This window comes from Dermacentor silvarum, chromosome 2, assembly GCF_013339745.2.
Source record: "Dermacentor silvarum isolate Dsil-2018 chromosome 2, BIME_Dsil_1.4, whole genome shotgun sequence".
NCBI classification, from domain to species: Eukaryota; Metazoa; Arthropoda; class Arachnida; order Ixodida; family Ixodidae; genus Dermacentor; species Dermacentor silvarum.
The window spans coordinates 255,566,666-255,583,119 of NC_051155.1; the positions used below are offsets into that span (position 1 = coordinate 255,566,666).

Genomic DNA, 16,454 nt, shown 5'->3' on the forward strand with positions numbered 1-16,454 from the left:
CCGCCGCCAGAGGCGCCTGCTGCAGTACTGTAGCTGCAGTAACAGACACCGCGAGTGTTCGGCGCTAATGCGGGGAAACGGGGAAGCCCGGATTGCGTCGGCAGTACCTCTGCCTCGTTGGTGCTGCGACAATTTGTTTCTCTCTCTCGCTCTCATTTTCTCTTTCTCTCTCCCGAGCATCGCGCGCTATGCTCGGGACATACTATGCATACGATGCTATATACTATGCATACTATGCATACATACTACATATTATGCTATGCTCGGGTCGCGTGCTATGACAGGCAGTTTGCGGCATCTGCGGCGTCGCTGGTTGCCTTAGCTACGGTGCGGCTGGGTTTTCGTGAAACGCGCACGCCTTACGGCTGGCTTAAACGGCTTCGCTGTTAAAACACCGTGCACGCGGTTACTATGCATGACACCGATACTGTGAAAGAAAAGGCGCACTGATATTTCACACTTTGCGCACCACTTGGCTCTATATGGCTCACCAACTACGTTCTTCTGCACACCACTGAAAAACACTCGTATACATGCGGCAATCGTAAGTAATTACACCGGAGGAGCAAGACATCGTTTGAGCGAAGCACATGTAATCATCATCAGTCTTGTGAATAGGCTTCTTCCGGCTGCACATTTAGCTCTCACACACGCAAAACGAATTTTGTTGCTTGCACGCTTGGTTCGTTTCAAAACGAAAGCAAAGTGAAAACAATGTCTATGCGAGAAGTTTTGACATTTGCCACAGGGCGCTACGCAAAGAGGAATAAGAAAAAAATCACCGACAATTACGATACTCCATAATGTGAAATTTGAGCACAGCGTGTTTTTATTTCGCGGCATATTGAGACAAGAAATTTGAGCTAGACATGTAGCAGAGTCGGCCGTAGTCGAAAATGTCATCTGTGGGCCAAGCGCGTCGGCTTTTGTACATAACTCGTCGAAGGTTCCACTGTAATCGCTGGTGCAGCTTGCCTTCCAGAAAGTACTACACAATTCGCGTCGCGCATACAATCAGATTGACCAACCTATTGACCAACCGCTTACGTACTCGAAAAGCGGAGCAGGTTTTTGAAAAGCGCCATGATGAAGGGGCGCGAACACACCTATTGCTACAGCGCGGGGACATATAGATTACAGCACAAACATGTAAACGTGTTTAAAGGATAACGTTAAGAGGTAGTATACGGAGTCCTATAGCACGCAAATAAACTCAACTCGATCAAGAACAAACCGATAAAGTGAATGTATGAAATAGCCACGCTTTGCAAAACTCTAGAGAAATATAGGAAAGATTATCCGCACTCTATATAAACCGGGCAAACGCTTGTGCTTTGTTCTCAGACAGGATGCAGCTCACCGACGACGGCTTTGAAGAATGCTTCCAAGCCAACTACTTGGGCCACTTCCTCCTGACACTTCTACTTACAGGTAGGCTATACAAAAGTTGGTCTATCCTCGCGCAGTGGTAAAAAGGCGTGTTGGAGTAATTTACTGGATGCAAATGTTTGGTACAGTTGTTGCAGTGTCAAAATGAATGAACCTATATTGACTTATGCTGAGGCATCCACTTGCTTAATAAACAAATACGTATAACAGACAAGTAACCGGTAACACAAGTATCGCTTATGCCACTTGCGAGTATTGTTTACTGGCACACAGTGTCACACAGCATGAAGGAGGCTGATACGGCGTGTCTTCTCAGCAAGGAATAAGTTGGGACATATCTGCACTGCAGCGAAGAGAAAGGCTGAAGACGCATATATAGAGAGCTAGAAGCATTTATATGAAGCATGTATAGAGAGTTAAAAGAGAGCAGTGGGCATAGAGTTTCTCACTATATTACCTAGAGGGAAAACTGGCGCTGCTGCGCTGTGGTCTCCATGGGAATGCCGGTTTATTGTGACTTCGGATTGGCATCGTTCTTGGCGAGCCAGAACGCCTTGAAGACGCGCCTGGCTAGCACCGTTCCGTCTGTCACAATGATTCATTTCCTGCTAAAACAGCACGTAAAAAACTGCTTTAGCTTTATTTTTACATAAAAACATGTTTTGTTTATTTTGAGGACTTACTGTTGTATGCACAATTATATGAAACGTAAAAAGTATCAGCTGGCTGCTAAAGTTGGAGGGCAGACGACAAGATTCTCGCTCGCTTTGGAACAACTTGTCGTCTGTTCTTGCCTTTCTTCGCTTGATTCTGCATTGTAGGTGAGTAAACTTTATTGAGAGATGTAATATGGGCGCATGAGAGCCTTTTATGTAGATTTTACTTTAAGAACGCGTTATTTGTGTAGCCATATCCACGTTTTAGACGAAGCCTCGTTCAAAACCAGCCAACACAAGCCTCGCGGACACATATCTCGTCATTCCCATGAGGGCACGGCGCCCTTTAAGAAACTCGCATAGACGGTGGCGCCAGTTTACCCTCTCGGTGTTATAGAGAGAAACTCTATGGTCGTGGGTATACGAGGGTTCTTCAATAAGTTTCCGGCCTGACCAACTTTTAATGGCGATAGAAATCAAACAACTGCGTAACTTTTCAATATAATCTCCCTTGACTTCAACAGATTTTTCACACCTCTGCACTAACATCTCTATGCCCTTCAAAAATAGTCCGGACTTTTGTCTTCAAAATGTCCGTGGACGGCACTCTTCACTTCATCATTAGCAGTAAATGTTTTGCCTCGGAGATCTTTCTTCAGCTTTGAGAAGAGGTAGTAGTCACTGGGCGCCAGGTATAGGGCTATAGGGCGGGTGGTCGATTTCCTCGAAGCCACAGTCCTTCGCTGCAGCCTTTGCAACGCTCGCCGTCTGAATTGGAGCGTTGTCGATGGTGAAGCAGGCGGACGCCATGACGGAAAATTCCTCACCTCTTCTTCTTTATTGCATCATGCAGTTTGTGTAGAAACGGCGCGTAATACAGTACTGTGCGTTCATGGCGGTATTTCTTTCCTTAAAGTCGATCAAGAGAATCGCGCGGCAATCACAAAAGATTGTTGCCATGATCTTCTTGGTCGACTGAGTCACCTTGGCTTTTCTGGATGGCGCTTCTCCTGGTCTGCACCATTCCATCGATTCTCTTTAGGAAAGGGGATCGTAGTAAAGGACCACGTTTCATCTCCGGTGACAATCGACGGTGACAATGACTTCTCTCATATTCCCACGGCAAAGCTCTAAACACTTGAGAGAACAGGCTACACGATGCGCATGCACGTACACATTCACATACATACATACATACATACATACATACATATATATATATATATATATATATATATATATATATATATATATATATATACATACGCTGGGTTCCTGTTCTTCCACGTTCGCTGCGCACACAAATCCTTGAAGCCTTTCATGACGACACATCTGCTGGCCACTTGGGTTTCCACAAATCATACCACCGCGTTAGGAGCCGTTTATTTTGGCCAGGCATGTCTACATTTGTGGCCAAGTACGTCGCTTCTTACGGCCAGTGTCAGCGGCGGAAACGACCGACTTCGCCTCCTGCTGGCCTTTTACAGCCCATTCCATGTCCCGAGACACCTTTTGCCATCGTTGGAATATTCTTGGTCGGACATCTTCCCACAACGCCACTAAGTTATCGATGGTTCGTGGCAGCTGGAGACCACCTCACACGGTACGCAGAGACCGCGCCTCTACGCTCTAGTTCGGCCTCAGACGTTTCCGACTTCTTTCTGGATGCCATTGTGCTGTGTCATGGTGCACCTAGTGTACTGTTGAGTGATCGCGGCAAGACTTTCATGTCAACAATGATTGAAGAAGTACTCAGAGCTTGTGGCACAGTTGATAAGACGACATCCGCATACCACCCTCCAAACAAATGGCTTAACAGAGCGATTTCACCGCACGCTAACAGATATGATATCAATGTATATCGGGCCAAGCCAAGACAACTGAGCATACTTTTACCTTTTGTGACGTTTGCTCACAACACTCCTATCCAGCGAACTACAGGGTACTCACCCTTCTACCTCGTTTACGGCCGTTCGCCGATATTCACCATCGACGCCGCTTTCTTAACTGCCTCAACTAACACCTCGGCCAGTATACCCGAACAGTTTGTCTCGAGAATTGACGAATGTCGTCAACGTGCTCGCTTCAACACAGAAGTCAGTCAGCTAGACCTCAAGCAACGTTACGACATCTCTCGTCGAGACGTCTCTTTTCGTCCTGGAGAGGAAGTGCTCCTTTGAACGCCCATTCGTACACCCGGTTTGTGTGATAAGTTTGAATCACGCTTCCGTGGACCCTACATTGTTAATGAATAAACATCCCCCGTCAACTATCGCGTTACTCCCGTACAGGTTTCTTCGGACCATCGTTATCGTGGTTCGGAGATCGTTCACGTTTCGCGTCTCAAACGATTTGTTCGGCGTTTCCCACCTGGCTAAATCGCCGCCTGGCTGGTCGCTTGCGCGCGCGGGGAAATTAGTGTGAGCATTTTCATACGCTTCATATTCTCATCTGTACATACTCATCATCACCATTCTGGTCCTGGTGGTAGCGATCTCGTTTGAAAGAATAAAGAAGAGAGTGACGACCTAAACGTTGTCTCACAATACATCATACATACATACATACATACATACATACGTACGTACGTACATACATACATACATACATACATACATACATACATACATACATACATACATACATACATACTACATACATACATACATACATACATACATACATACATACATACATACAATACATACATACATACATACATACATACATACATACATACATACATACATACATACATACATACATACATACATACATACATACATACATACATACATACATACATACATACATACATACATACATACATACATACATACATACATACACTACATACATACATACATACTACATACATACATACCATACATACATACATACATACATACATACATACATACATACATACATACATACATACATACATACATACTACATACATACATACATACATACATACATACATACATACATACATACATACATACATACATACATACATACATACATACATACATACATACATACATACATACATACATACATACATACATACATACATACATACATACATACATACATACATACATACATACATACATACATACATACATACATACATACATACATACATACATACATACATACATACATACATACATACATACATACATACATACATACATACATACATACATACATACATACATACATACATACATACATACATACATTAGAGCACTGCACTGGCTCGGGCTTACCCGAAAGCCCGGGCCGGGCCGGGTAGAGCAGTTTTTTCACAGGCTCGGGCCGGGCTCGGGCACGGCGTGTACTTTTTGACCCAGGCCCGGGCCGGGCTGGGGTTTTTTGACGCGGGCCGGGGCCGGGCTCGGGCTTTCAGCGAGTTATTCTTGGGCTTCTCAACTCTGAAAAACATGTATTTTTCGGCCTCGGTCCGGGTTCGGGCCGGTTTCGAGCCGGGCTCGGGCCGGGCTCGGACTTAAGGTAAAGGGGTGGCGGGCCGGGCCGGGCGGGTAATGTAGATTATTTCCGGGCCCGGGCCGGGCCCGGGTCTCGCCATAAAAGTTTTGATCGGGCTCGGGCGGGCCGCCCAATGTAAAAACGGGCCCGGGCCGGGCCCGGGCCGGAAAAATCGGCCCGTGCAGTGCTCTAACATACATACATACATACATACATACATACATACATACATACATACATACAAATTCACATACAGGGTGCCGCACGTAACTTGTGCCAAAGTTTAAAAGTATACAAGTGCCACGTAGCTGTATTGAACCAAGGTAATACTGTTTGCCGTCGCTTGGAGAAAGTCAGACTATTTTTGTGTGTCTACTAATGAGATAATTAGTTATTATTGACTTTTCAAATAATCAGAGAAAAATTGTCAGTGAGAAAATTGTAGACCATCCTGAAAAATTCTCGATCTAGCTTTCCGTTGGTCAATACGTGCTGAAAGAATCCCGCTAAACACAAAAAACGCGCTGCGCGACTATTGGCGCGGTACTTTTTGTGTAGCATGTTTTTTAAAGTGCATGTTCTAGCTGGGAAAATGATAGCGAGCTTCGACCGCTTCTGCACTTGTCATCCCTAGCTTTTTGTTTTGGTATGTGTTACTAATTTTCTTTTTTTTGCGTTGAGGCACAGTCATCAGTCAGTGTTATTGCGCTGTCCGTCTCCTTCTGCGGCATATTTGTGCGCTGTGACAGGTAACTCACTCACTCACTCACTCACTCACTCACTCACTCACTCACTCACTCACTCACTCACTCACTCACTCACTCACTCACTCACTCAATAAATAAATAAATAAATAAATAAATAAATAAATAAATAAATAAATAAATAAATAAATAAATAAATAAATAAATAAATTATTTACCGTGCCCAGGAACAACCCTAAAGGCCAAACTAGACGTACGCTTGCTGGCGCGCGAAAGCTCGCGTCCACGCGCGTCGAGCATGCGCAGATGGTGCGCAGAGTGAGTGGGAGAGTGAGTCGGAGATACTGAAAGAAGCCAGGCTTCGTCATCGGAACGACATCAAGAGAAGGCAGCGAGCCGAGGAGACAGAGGAAGAACGAGCCACACGCCTCGAGAAGCGTCGTAAGTACGAAGCGGCCAGGCGAGTGGATTGAGATGAGGATAGCACCCGAAACGAGTTCAAGTCACTGGACGACAACCCCTTATCCTCCCGCCTCACCTGCCATCGGGCTGTCTTTGTGGCAATTGAGAAGCAACAAGATGAAGACTTTCACAATAAATGCGTTACACTTTAATAATGTCTTGTCTTTAATGTAACCATAACTTAACGAGAGGTAACAACCAAACCTAAACACTCAGACGTACGAAGCTAAACCATAAAGATGTAACCGTAGAGAGAACCAAGCTAAATAAGATTGACCGTACCTCTCGCTACGCACACCCAGGCATAACTGAGTTAAGCCACAGCCATTTTTTTACAGTGAAGCTGTCTCCGATAATCGTGTTCGCGTGTAGAAAAAAAGCTCTCATTGGCCGTATGTTGTATGTGCTAGTGAAAGCGCGCGAGGGACGCGCGCTTTCACGGGGAGAGAACGCACCGCGGAGAGCAAACGGGACTTCTTCCGTCGCGGAAAAGGCCGTGGGGGGGGGGGGGGGAGGGAGGGAGGGGAGGCGACGTTTAGCTGCGGCACCAAATGTGTATCTTGCGACCGGCGCAAGGGGAACTGGCGACTCAATCACCCACGCGAAAGGAGGAAAGCGGGAAGGCAGCGCGGGAGTGTAGGTGTGCGGCTTTTGCTCTGCCAGCAATTAACTGCGTACTTGTATTTTGCGCGGCGACGGGTGGTCGCGCGCACCGTATTTTGAAAGCGATCTGCAACATGGCTCCTACCTTTGTATGCGCTGTGCTTTCGCCGCTCAGTTTCCGTTGAAGCGATAGACCGCATGAACCTTCGCTCGCTGCTGCTCGTGCACTTGCTCACGCCAGCGATTTGACAGCGCACGTCAGCAACGCACAGAACTGTTGTCGACGGTGGCGGCGTTTTGCCCGCGTTCGCACCAAACGCGCGCGGCCTTGGTGACGTGTTTATGAAGAACGTGCCAACCTTTGCCGTACACCCTATGGCGGTGTACCATAGCGACCATAAGGCTATGGTCCCTGTGGTCACTAAGTAAATGAAAAGCACCAGATCATATATATTTCTAATTCTTTAATAGTTCAAATAACCAATTACACCATCACATCTTAATAGTCATAATTGGAAATATATTGTCACGAGCAATCGCAAAGACAAAGACGTTGTAGTGGGGCTAGGTCAGAGGCTCTCTTGTCGGACTGAAACCTGCTGGAACCTGTGCGTTCTGAGCATTCTTGACTAGACAAGCGCTAGCCGTTTACTGTTAATTAAATACTCCCCGTAACATCTTTCTCGTGGAGGTTGCGGGCTCTATTCCACCCGGCCCTGGATCTTCGGAGCGGATGCCACGTTTCTCCCGCCTCCATGGCCGAAGACAGTACGCAGTCATCGCACCCCCCGCCCGCGGCTCCGGCAACCATGGTCCTTTCGCATCCCCTCGACCCCGGCACGTTTTGCGGCACGGACAACAATGACGTCGACGATTGGCTCCTATTGTACGAGCCCGTCAGCAAGCACCATAGGTGGGATGAGACCCTAAAGCTCGCCAACGTCATTTTCTACCTACGGGGCACTGCTCGCGTGTGGTTTAACACGCACGAAGAAGAACCTACAAGTTGGGACCTATGCAAGGAGAAGATGCGGGCATTGTTCGTCCGATCAGCCGCGCGACAAATGACAGCCCGGCACGAGCTGGCGGCCAGAGCTGAGACGTCCACGTTTTCGTACGTCGCCTACATCCAAGATGAGCTAGCCTTGTTCCACACAATTGACAAAGACATGCCAGATGCGGACAAGGTTGGCCACATGTTGAAAGGCATAGCTGACGATGCCTTCAACATCGTATGTGTAAGCACTGCACTACGATTGACTCCATCATCACAGAATGCCGGCGGTTTGAACAAGCAAAAAGCAGGCGGATTACTCAGCGCTTTAACAGACTCCCGAATACAGCTGCGACCTCCTCGTGCGAAGATCCCGTGACGCCCGTTCCGTTCTCGACGCCTAGCAGCTTGGCCAGGATTGTTCGCCAGGAGCTCGAAGCCATGGCTCCAGCCGCTTATCAGGCACCTGCTCACGACCATTTGGCGACAATATCCCTCATTCAGGTCGTCGTACATCAGGAGGTTGCAGTGGGCGTACTATTGGGCGTCCTATTTCCGCAAGCCCCCAGTTACGCCCCTCCGCCCATGTGCGCTTCCGGTCCTCCCACTGAACACCACACCACCCCAATTGTTGCTGCTGTCGCTTCCGCTTCCCGGTTCACATCCCGCTGCCGAAACCCATCTAAGTGGACGACGCCTGACGATCAACCAATCTGTTTTTCTTGCTCTCGCGTCGGCCATATTTCATGCCACTGCCGCAATCGTCGAAATTACCGACCAAGCTTCCCCGGTGACCGCCGCCAAGATCGTGGCCCGTACTACAGCACATCTCTTCTCGACGACCAACTACCGGCCCGTGAACCGTCTTTCTTCGCGCTCTGAATCGACCTACGCCGATAGTGCCGCACAAGGACACTGGTCCAGCCGATCGCCGTCCCCTCAGAGTCGCAAGTCGCGCTCCCCTCAACGCCGTCGCTCTCCTTCTCCGGCTTACTCTGGAAATCAGCCGGGAAACTAGCCAGTGCAGCTCCGGGAGGTGAGGCTGCATTGACGACAAGGACCACAAAACGTCTATTGACCCCTACTTCAAGACGCAATTTGCTCGGTGTTCTCGTCGATGGCGTGCCCGTTACTGCTCTCATTGATACTGGCGCCCATATATCTGTTATGAGTTCTACGCTCCGACGCCGCCTACGCAAAGTGCTGACACCTGCCGTCTCTCCTACTGTGCGAGTAGCTGAAGGCACGCTCCACAGCTGATCAGCTTACTTAAGCCTCGTGGACCGTACTGGCGTGTGTCAGAAGCGTGGAAGTAGTTAGTCCGGCTGAGGTACTAGCACGCCTGGCCAATGCACACGTGGCAGACAAAACGCTCTGTTTGGGTCACAATCCGTCGTCCGACGGCTAGGCGAGCATGCATGCGCGCCGAGACCAAAACCAAAACTGCACAGTGTCGACGGGGAGGACGGCCTTGCGAGGCGCCGTACGACGGAGGAGTGGCTGCTGCTGCTGCTGCACGAGCGCGTGGCGTCGTCGCCGCGTGCCGCAGTTGTGGCGCGCGCGCGTCGCGTCTTCGGAGGCCGGCCAAAGAGTGCGCGCGCGGAGCCCGGGCCGTGCAGCCGGCGAGGGGAGCCTGGGAGCACAGTCCTCAACTTTTCTACTTCGACCCATGTTCTTTCTGAAGGAATTTAACTAGCCGAACTGTCACCTCTGCAAGAATGTATTGTTTCTGCATTCGCTGCTAACGCTGAGACCGTGACGCAACGTGTCATACCGGCGCAAACCCAGGCACTTCTGGCCGAATTGATATCCCCCGACCTCTTACCTTCTCAAAGTGAAGCACTCCGTGGTGTCCTATTTTCGTACCTTGACGTATTTGATGTTGAGAACAGTCCACAAGGCCGTACACATGTCGTGGCGCACCGCATCGACACTGGTGACGCCAGCCCCCTTACCGAGTGTCTCACTCTGAGCGCCAAGTCATCCAAAAGGATGTAGAGAAAATGCTTGATAAAGATGTTATAGAGCCTTCCTCTAGCCCTTGGGCATCCCCTGTAGTGCTTGTGAAAAAGAAGGACAACAGTTGGTGGTCTTGCTCGATTATCGCCATCTCAATCGGGTAACAAAGAATGATGTGTATCCTCTCCCACGAATTGATGATGCGCTCGACTGCCTCCATGGTGCCAAATATTTCTCGTCGCTAGATCTCAGCTCGGGATACTGGCAAATTGCCGTCGATGACCGTGAGAAGACCGCATTCATCACACCCGATGGCCTCTACCAATTTAAGGTTATGCCTTTTGGGTTGTGTAATGCTCCTGCAACTTTTGAATGCATGATGGACACTCTTCTACGTGGTATGAAATGGTCGACCTGTCTTTGTTATCTGGACGATGTCATCGTTTTCTCGACCAGTTTTCACACCCTCGTCTGTCGGCCATTATCGACATATTTCGCCGGGCTGGCCTCCAGCTCAATTCATGTAAGTGTACCTTTGGGCGCCGCTAGATCAAATTACTTGGACACCTAGTCGACGCTACTGGTCTCCAACCGGACCGTGACAAGGTCCTTGCCATCCGCGAGTTCCAGGGTTCCACGGTCCACGCAAGAAGTACGCAGCTTTCTTGGGCTCTGCTCTTACTTTCGCCGCTTTGTTCTCAACTTCGCGGACATTGCTCCACCCCTCATGGACCTACTTAAAAAGGATGCGGCCTTTTCTTGGGGCGCGGACCAAGCGTCTTCCATTGCGTCGTTGATTTCTTCCCTCACTTCACCGCCTGTGCTGGCTCATTTTGACCCGGCTGCTAGAACAGAACTTCGCACCGACGAAAGCGGCCATTATCCTCGCCCAAACACAGAACGGAGCCAACCGTGTGATAGCGTATGCTAGTCGTCTTCTGTCACAGTCGGAACAGAATTACACCATTACTGAGCGGGAGTGCCTAGCTCTCGTCTGGGCTGTCGCGAAATTCCATCCTTACCTATATGGACGGCCGTACGTGGTTATAACAGACCATCATGCGTTCTGCTGGCTCTCAACACTTAAAGACCCCACAGGGAAGCTCGGCTGTTGGGCATTACGATTACAGGAGTATACGTTCTCGGTAGTGTACAAATCTGGCAAGTTACACAATGACGCCTACTGCCTCTGCCACCATCCCGTTGAACCATCCGACTCCACTGAAACGGACCCCGACACCTATGTCTTGGCGATAACAGACTTCATCTATGTGGCCGACGAACAACGTAGAGATCCATCGTTGCTCTCTCTTATTGACCGTCTGCAATCCGGCACCCTCGACCCTTCCCTCAACATGTTCTTACTTCAGGATAACGTTCTTTACCGCCGCAACATGCACCCCGACGGCGCAGAACTCCTGCTCGTTGTCCCGCATCATCTGCACAGGGATGTCCTTGTCCAGTTTCATGACGCCCCCACTTCCGGGCACTTAGGCGTCTCCAAAACCCATGATCACGTACGATGACGTTTTTTTTCTGGAAGGGCCTTTATCGGTCCGTTCGCCACTACGTAACATCTTGTGACCTGTGTCATCGTCGCAAGAAACCTGCGACTCAACCTGCTGGTCTCCTTCAGCCAATTGACGTTCCAACCGGGCTGTTTTATCGAGTGGGCCTGGACTTGCTCGGACCCTTTCCAATTTCCACGAAAGGCAACAAATGAATTGCAGTCGCTACGGATTATACCACTCGATATGCAATTACTCGAGCGTTGCCAACCAGCTGCGCCACAGCCGTAGCCGACTTCCTACTGTACGACGTCATCTTCCAACATGGTGCTCCACGTCACCTACTCACAGATCGCGGTCGCTGCTTCCAGTCTCGTGTGGTTGACGATCTACTTCATGTGCTACTCATCACAACTTCACGACCTTATATCACCCTCAAACCAATGGACTCACCGAACGCCTAAACCGTACACTGACTGACATGCTTTCCGTATACGTTTCCGATGACCACCACGATTTGGACGTTGCACTTCCGTTCGTCGCATTTGCATACAACTCATCGCGTCATGAAACTGCCGGCTACTCACCCTTCTATCTTCTCTTTGGGCGCCATCCCTTACTACCCTTTGACACCTTGCTCCCTTCTGATCCGGCCTCCACGCCCACGAATTTCTACGCGCAAGATGCCATCACGCGTGCGCTCGTCGCGCGCACAGTAGCCCGCGCTCGGCTCTCGTCATCGCAGACCGCACAAAAGTCCATTTACGATCGTCGACACCGCGATACTGATTTTCCACCGGGTTCTCTCGTCCTTCTCTGGCTCCCATCTCGTCGTGTCGGCCTCTGTGAAAAGTTAATGTCGCGGTACGTCGGGCCCTACCACGTGCTGCGCCAGGTGACTCCTGTCACCTATGAGATATCTCCCATGGCATCCACCTCATCGACTGCCACACCACGAAGTGACATCGTACATGTTTCCCGCCTCAAACTTTACAACTGTGATAATCCATTTTGATCACAACAAGCACCGGGACGGTGCTTCATCGGCCGGGGATAATGTCACGAGCTATGGCAAAGACAAAGACATTGTAGTGGGGCTGGGTCAGAGGCTCTCTTGTCGGACTGAAACCTGCTGGAACCTGTGCGCTCTGTGCAGTCTTGACTAGACAAGCGCTAGCCGTTTACTGTTAATTAAATACTCCCCGTATCAATATAATTCCCACCATAGTACAGCTTCGCTGGTCTTCCATCTCCACCCCATGTGGAAGGGCGGACAGTTTTTTTTTTCTACACGAGGGCACGACCATCGGAGACTGAATGAGCCCTTAACAGCTTCGCTGTATAAACATAATTCTCTTACGCGGAAACTCGAACACAAAGCCTTCCAGCTGCCGCTTGTTTTAGGGCCCTCCACCTGGCCCGACTGTGTTATTGAACTAATTGAATTTCTGAAAGTCAAATGTCTTGGAAAATTCGTAAAGTACGACTTACACACAACCTACAGACATTATAACATAGGATTGTAATTCGGTTGTACGAGAAAACATAACTCTGTTACACGGGAACTCAAACCTTTTTCCAGCTGCCGTATTTTGGGTGAGCGCGCCACGAAAGATCCCGACCAACTAGAAGCTAACAGCTTCGCTGTAATAACTCAACTTATGCGCGTGTTTTCAGACTCTTTTGCACACTTTCACTTGTTTACGGAACTATATGTTAGAGCACTGCACGGGCTCGGGCTTACCCGAAAGCCCGGGCCCGGCCCGGCCCGTGGGCCGGGCCGGGCCGGGTAGAGCAGTTTTTTCACGGGCTCGGGCCGGGCTCGGGCACGGCGTGTGCTTTTTGACCCGGGCCCGGGCCGGGCTCGCGTTTTTTGACGCGGGCCCGGGCCGGGCTCGGGCTTTCTGCGAGTTATTCTCGGGCTTCTCAACTCTGAAAAACATGTATTTTTCAGTCTCGGGCCGGGTTCGGGCCGGTTTCGAGCCGGGCTCGGGCCGGGCTCGGGCTTAAGGTAAAGGGGTGGCGGGCCGGGCCGGGCGGATAACGTAGATTATTTCCGGGCCCGGGCCGGGCCCGGGTCTCACCATAAAATTTTTGATCGGGCTCGGGCGGGCCGCCCAATGTAAAAACGGGCCCGGGCCGGGCCCGGGCCGCAAAAATCGGCCAGTGCAGTGGTCTACTATATGTGACCCTCTTCTGTGCCTTCCTTTACTCGTGCAGAAAACTTTGCAGATGTTTCAGTCTTCAGTCTTCTTGTGCTTTCAGTGTCTCATGCCTTGCGAAAAGGCGCAGCCAATGAAGGCGCGAACCTCTCCTTTTATTACATAACAAAAGAAACTTTCCGCATCTTTGAATGCTGCCTGCTCTGGAAAGCTCGCCAGCGATATATATATATATATATATATATATATAAAAACCTCTTGCCGACGTGCTGTTCCTCTGAAGTTACAAAAAAGAAAAGAAAAAATTGAAAAAAAAGAAGGATGCCATTTGGCTTTCTCCGCGTAAGCCGCTTCGAAATGAATAACTACGCTTTGGTTGGCGCGCATCGACAGGCGGCCTTAAATAATATTGCTCTAGTGTGCGAAGCAGCGACAGCGCAAAGCTTACGATTTAGTATGCGAAGAAGTATTAGGAAAAGCACAACGCGACAAAACTGCAACGGGTATTCTACCCAGGAGCTTGAGAGAGGGATTTGACCTGTGAGCAAGAGATTTTGGTTACTGCGGGGCTTCGCAGGGCTGCCAAATTACAGAATTGTAAAGAAAAGGTCAGAGCTCAAAGCTGACGGCGTCCGTCGTAGGGGACTTAAACCTAGAAATGGGCTGCTGCACCAGAGTTCTCGGTTTGGAGCTTCGTAGGGAATTACGCTAGTACCGATTATAATGCGGCAGCCTGAGAGTTTAATAGGAATAGAATTTAGGCACTGCTTATTGGCTTCTACTTTGCAATCACCGTGCAACACGTTCTTCTTTCTGGGGTTTTACGTGCCAAAACCAGTTGTGATTATGAGGCACGCCGTGGTGGAGGGCTCCGGATTAATTTTGACCACCTGGGGTTCTTTAAGGTGCACTACAACGCAAGCACACTGGCGTTTTTGCATTTCGCCTCCGTCGAAATGCGCCCGCCGCGGTGCAACACGATACGACGGTTGGCGGAGTGGCACACAACACGCGCTATATGCACCAGCTAAAAATTGTTATTAGGAAAACACGATTTTTGTACCTAGCTTTGCCAACGGTGCATACGGAAGCTAGTTATGTGCAATTAGAGATAACGCGTAAAATAATTGAGAGAGAAACAATAAGGCTTAACAGACGAAAAACGGCTGAGCGAGCTGACGGTGGGACATTTGAGCCTGGATGATGTGTAATACAATATATACGTAGCACCAAGCTATGTTAAGCTGCCGCCGCTCCAGGTGCAACATCGAGGCAAGCATGCAGGAACAAGCCATCACGCTCTGTGTGCGCAGGTATGCTCAAGAAATGCGCCCCGAGCCGCGTGGTGAACCTGACATCGGGCCTGCACCACCTGGGGCACACACAGCGGCTCGAGGAGCGCGCAAGGGGCACGCACCCGTGGGTGACGCCCACGCTGGCCTACAGCGACTCCAAGATGGCCGTGGTCTGCTTCACGAGAACCCTGGCGCGCAAGCTCAAGACGCACGGTACGAGCCGCGTCAACTTGCGCAGGCGGCGTCCTGAAACGCTTGTCGGATGCGCTCGTCGGTGCGGTGATAGTCGCAGGGCGGCGTGAGACGACGGGGCCGGTGAACCGCAGGAGGCCGCGTCCCGTCGCTGTGCACGAGCGAGCTGTAGTTTGTTTCGAGCGCTGTACACGAAAGTTGTTGTACAGCCCCTAGCACACTTGTCCCGATCGGCGCAGTGCGTTTGCGCCTAGATTCGAGGTAACTTTCCGCGACCATCTTTTGTCGGAGAACACACACTGCCAAGGTAGTACATGTGGCGAAGCTTCCTCAGAAATGGAAAATGCACGGTGCACTGCGACAACACCTATTCTGTCAGAAATTATGTTCGAGCGACAATAAATGAAAAACTACTAGAGTGTATTGTTGTGTTTGTAAATTCGCCTGGCATTTGTAACCTTGCCTAAATTTAGGCTCCGAAAGGAGATACACCACGCTTAGATGTTGTCTACACAGGGATTGCACATCGATCTCCTGTGTGTTTATGCTAGCAGGTGCTCTCATCAGTTTTTTTTTTGTTCGCGTATAAACTTATTTATTTGTACATACTGCGGCCAAGACATGGGCCATAGCAGGAGTGAAATAATCCAAAGGCACAAGACAGTGTCGTAAGACACATTCAAACGGAATAAAACAAGGTGCGCAGCACTAACATTCAACGGATTTTAGAAATTCATAAAGTGGCAATTCGGCGAACAGAGCCATGAAACAAACTTCAGTGGTCTATGCAGTACGGGTAAAAAAAAAAGAGCTACTTAAAATAGTCTGTACAAGTTTATGCTGATGGTACGTGACAGTAGCTGAAAAATAATGGTGAGTTTAAATTTATTTCGTTTATCAGTACGCTTTAAACGTCACAAAGTAACATAACCCTGGCACACTAAAAAAATAATAATTTACAAAGGTGCACATTTTTACCTTTTGTATGCTGTGAAAATTTTCAACACATGCAAATTCATGCCGATATTA

General features: G+C 49.3%; 1 protein-coding gene across 1 annotated transcript in view; it reads left to right on the plus strand.

Moving 5' to 3' along the window:
- The window catches only part of LOC119443169 (retinol dehydrogenase 12-like), a 69,315-nt gene that overhangs the window by 23,322 nt on the left and 29,539 nt on the right, over positions 1-16,454 (plus strand). The window contains exons 4-5 of the mRNA XM_037708333.2: positions 1,345-1,431; positions 15,252-15,446. Coding sequence (XP_037564261.1) covers positions 1,345-1,431; positions 15,252-15,446 — 282 coding nt within the window. The remainder of the gene's footprint in view (positions 1-1,344; positions 1,432-15,251; positions 15,447-16,454) is intronic.